General features: G+C 43.9%; 1 protein-coding gene across 3 annotated transcripts in view; it reads left to right on the top strand.

Moving 5' to 3' along the window:
• The window catches only part of spock1 (SPARC (osteonectin), cwcv and kazal like domains proteoglycan 1), a 204,303-nt gene extending 199,926 nt beyond the window's left edge, over positions 1-4,377 (top strand). For all 3 annotated transcript variants that reach the window (XM_031587173.2, XM_031587174.2, XM_031587172.2), the window contains one exon: positions 104-4,377. In XM_031587173.2, coding sequence (XP_031443033.1) covers positions 104-300 — 197 coding nt within the window. In that variant the 3' untranslated portion in view covers positions 301-4,377. The remainder of the gene's footprint in view (positions 1-103) is intronic.

Below are 4,377 nucleotides of genomic sequence, written 5' to 3'. Positions count from 1 at the left end.
TGTGTGTGTGTGTTTATGAACATTCATAAATGTGCTTTTTATGTATGGATGTGCATACATTTGTGTATATCTGTGTGTGTGTGTGTGTGTGTGTGTGTCACAGCGGAGGAGGACCAGGAGACGTCTGGAGATTTTGGCAGTGGAGGCGCCGTGATCTTACTGGATGACCAGGAGGATGAAGAGGAGACTCCGCGTGTTCGACAGAAGGAGAGGCGAGGAAGACTCCACCCCCGTGGCACAATTGAAGATGACGAGGATGAAGGCGATGACAAAGATGATGAGATCGGCTACCTCTGGTAGCTCACCTATCTCTCTCTGTTTCTCTCCCTCTTTCTTTCTCTCTCTCTCTCTCTCTCTCTCTCTCTCTCTCTCATTGGCCAACCAGGGACCCAAGTCCAACTGCACAGATCTAAAGCCATTCCAATTTCTCCCCTTCTCCCCAACCATTTTTCATCCATCTCCTTTTTCTCTTCTCCTTCTTCCATCTCTTCCTCCCTGTGTTAGTGTACTCTTCTTCTGTTCTTCTCTACATCTTCCCCATCTCTATCTGTCCTTGCCGATTCTTCTGCTCATAATGATGGGACACCATAGAATCAGTAAAGACTCTTTTGTGACCTGTAAACCAGTAGAGCTAAACGAGTGTCTCTGTTTTCTCTTCTCCTTCAGATTTTTTCTATGGAATCTCTTCCCACTACTCTTGTCATCCACTGTCTAAGCTCTCTGTCTCTCCGACTTGAGCTCTTTCTCTCTCTCTTTTCATCTTTGTCTCTATGACTCTTCTCCTCTGTCTCTCTCACTCTCTTAATCAAGCTTCTAGTCTGACTGAAGCCAGAGAGGTGTTGGATATATGTAGTTTACCCTCCTCTAGAAAGGCAGCATTTGCTCTTGCCTTTCTCTTGATGTTCTCAATGGAGGCATTCTAGAGTGTTCTAATATGAATGCTTCATGTCAGGAGAACCATGTAGATCACCAATCCTCCTGTTTTACAACATGCTCTTAAAGTCGTGGTTTTAGAGAGCATTCAGTGAGACTCGCAGTGGGTTCTGTTTTGTATTCTTATTTATTTCATTTTGAATGCATGCCTGCCCCATTGTGAAAAGACGGTTGGGTTGGCATCTTTTTTTTCTTCTGAAAAGTCTCATTGTCTCGAGAGTACAAGATGCATTTTTTATTTTGTGATACTGGCGACGTTTTCTGCTCTGCTGCATCCTCTGTTGCGGATTTTTGATGCCTCAGCCATCCTGTTTGTGTGATCCTGTGCAACCCCCCCCCCCCCATTAAAGACAAACAATCCTTTTGCGTGGGAGACATTTTGTCCTTGAGACAGAGGAAGCCTATTCACTAAACAACAGTTTCTGACAAACTCGGATCAAAAACTCATTCAGTCGCTGATTTTTTTTCCCTTTTGTTGTTGTTGAAGAGTGTTTACTTTGGGGAGAAACTATTTTACCTCTGCCGCTTATAAAGGTTGTTTGCTGTTGTCCTCCTTGACACCTGGTTTGGCACCTCTGCCCTTTTTGCTTGTGGATGTTCTTTTTGCTTTTTGTGTGTTTCGCAGCGTTCTCCTTTTTCCCGTGGATGATCCGACAAAGTATAGCGGACATTTTCAGTGAGAATGGCACAAATCATCTCTGACCATTCGTCTTGACCTTTTAAAAGCTCCACAAAGAGCTTTTAGAAATGAATTGTAAGGTAAAAGGAGCAGGAGTGAATGAGAGAGAAAATGTTCCACTGCTATTGGCCATAGAAGAAGAAAAAGCTATATTGTATTGTGCTCTTTTGTAGACCCCTGTCATTGCCAAGAGAGGGGAAATGTCCTGCTCCAGTTTAAATGTCAGAGAAAAGTTACAGAGGAATGACAGAACTTTCTAGAGTGCATTTAGGGTCTATACCTTCAAGTCATTTTCACAGAGTATGTTTCAAGATAACATCCGCGCAGCTTGTTGGAGAGTCAATCACAGATCACAAACGAATGCCAAACCACGTTAGTGCATCCATAGTGGTAGCTATACGTGCAGCCATTCAACTTTTAAAATGGCTGCCCAAGATGACTTGAGGTATTGATGTCTGTGAGTTTCTCAATGTCTCTCTCTCTCTCTCTCTCTCTCTCTCTCTCTCTTCCTCCACCCTCTGTGTGTGTGTGTCACAGGCTGGTATTTGTGTCATCTCATAAATCGCTTTATGACTATTCATTACCAGGCTCATATCGCCATGGCAGCAGGTAATCGATGCGTTGCATTAGCCCTGTGTGGCGTGAAGCCTGTTAAGCAGCGCTCGCTGATTTAGTGAGGGGCGTTCAGGCACAGGCGACACTAAGTCCGGGCAGCAGACCTGAAATCAAAACTCTGCTTTAATTACCAAGGTTTCGAGGCCTTTGGAGGAAATGTAGACTTTGATGTCAATCTGAGCTGTGAATGGTTGCCGTCGAGTTAACTTAGGTCAACATCTGCAGAGTCATGGACCTATCTGCCGTGGATAAAATTAGTATTTCACGTCCACCAGCTTTATCTCTCAGCCTCGGTTCACTACTCTGCTTTCCACGGGTTTCTTGAGCTTCTCTGACTCTTATCTCCATCTTTATTTTTTTCCAACTCTTCACTTTCTAGGTTTTTGGCCCCATTCTCTTCCCTCATTTTGTCATTTCTCTCTCTTTTTTCCCATGCGTATGTTAGAGTGCATTAGCACTGGGACTACTCGGCCCCAGGTGATTTACGCTTTACTGCTGTGTGTGTGTGTGTGTGTGTGTGTGTGTGTGTGTGTGTGGGTGTGTGTGTGGGTGAGTGTGTATCTGACTGTGGTCATCAGCGTTTTAAGTGTGCGAGTCAAAGAGAAGCCCCCACGGGGTTGTGTCGCATTTCCCGTTCTGTCTCCACGGAGCAGGATGATATGGCTGGTGATCAGGGGAGCACATGGGGTTGATGGGTAATAGGAGGCCATTAGACGCCCGGGGAAGGAGGCTTTCATCTTGCCCAACCTCCCACAGGACCCTGTGAAGTGAAAGGAAGTCCTAAAGAGGGATATTATGTTGGCTTCAGCAATTTTACTCTCTCCCTTTCACTCTCGCTCTCTCTCTCTCTATATTCCTTCTCTCTCATGTATTCCTTATTTTCCCTTTCTTCACCTTTTGTTACTCTTGCTGTCACAGTATTGCTCTCTCCCTCTTCCCTGTCAAAATCCTTCATTTCCCCTGTTATCTCTCCTCTTTGACCTCTGCATGCATAAACACTCTCTCTCTCCCTCTCTGTCTTTCTCTCTCTCTATCTCTCTCTCTCTCTCTCTCTCTCTCACACACACACACACACACACACACACACACACACACACACAGTCAGTCAGAGTCAGAGCCTACTCATCGTACACATTTGAATGTTGTCACGTGTGAAGCCTCTGAAACTTTAACAGCTAGCATAATGAGAACCATCTGTCTTGCGGTTTCTGCTACCCCCATCAGTCGTGTGCTAATGTTAAATCACACTATGGACTTTTTTGTGATTGATCCCCTCTCTCCAAAATGAACTCGCTGGTTATTTATGAATGCTGTGTAGCTGTTACAGCCGACACAATCACACATTCATATGGGTTCTGTTCCCTCTCTCTCTATCTCTCTCTCTTTCTCACACACACACACACACACACACACATCTGATCTTTCTCTCCCTTCACACTAACAGTGTGATAACAGATGTATTGTCGTCGGCCCTATATTGTGCTTGTAGCCTGCACGACATCAATGAAAGCTGAGTATCTTTATCCTGTCCTAATGTGCCCTGACTCATATCATTGCTTCGTTCTTTTATTTATTTGTATTTATGGTGTGGTCATGACCTTAGTTCAGAGGTCATCTATACAGACAAGTACAAATCATATACATACCCTACAGATGCACTACTAATGTTACCACCACTCTCTTGACAGGCACATGTAAACAGTAAATGGCCATATTTGCAAGAGTTTTCTTTGTTTATTCTATATATTTTTTACTTTGTAAAGAATAAGAAAAAAAGTACCTACCTGACCGTGAGATGTAATATAATATGCAGTAGTGTGGCTTTGTCCATTTGCATCGCAGAGACTGAGTGTGTATAAATCTGTAGTCCTGATTGTAGTTATAGACCCCTCCTCCCCCCCCTCCCTCGCTCCTCTTCCCTGCTTTTTCTGTAGTGTAGTGAGGGTTTTTTTTTTTTTTTCAAAAATTGTCTTTCTCTCCTGTCCCCCCCTCTCCCACCTCCTCCGTCCTCTCGAGTCCAAACGGAATGTTGATGTGCTGGGCTGATTACTTTTTGTTCTGATTTTAACTGTAAAGAAAAAACAAATTCCATAACGAGATATGAAAATGATGTTTGTCTGAAATAAAACTCGAGTCTGTCCTGTCCTGTT

This window comes from Clupea harengus, chromosome 20 (genome assembly GCF_900700415.2).
Source record: "Clupea harengus chromosome 20, Ch_v2.0.2, whole genome shotgun sequence".
NCBI classification, from domain to species: domain Eukaryota; kingdom Metazoa; phylum Chordata; class Actinopteri; order Clupeiformes; family Clupeidae; genus Clupea; species Clupea harengus.
The sequence above is the reverse complement of the archived record's forward strand: the minus strand, read 5'-3'. Positions and strand labels throughout refer to the sequence as shown.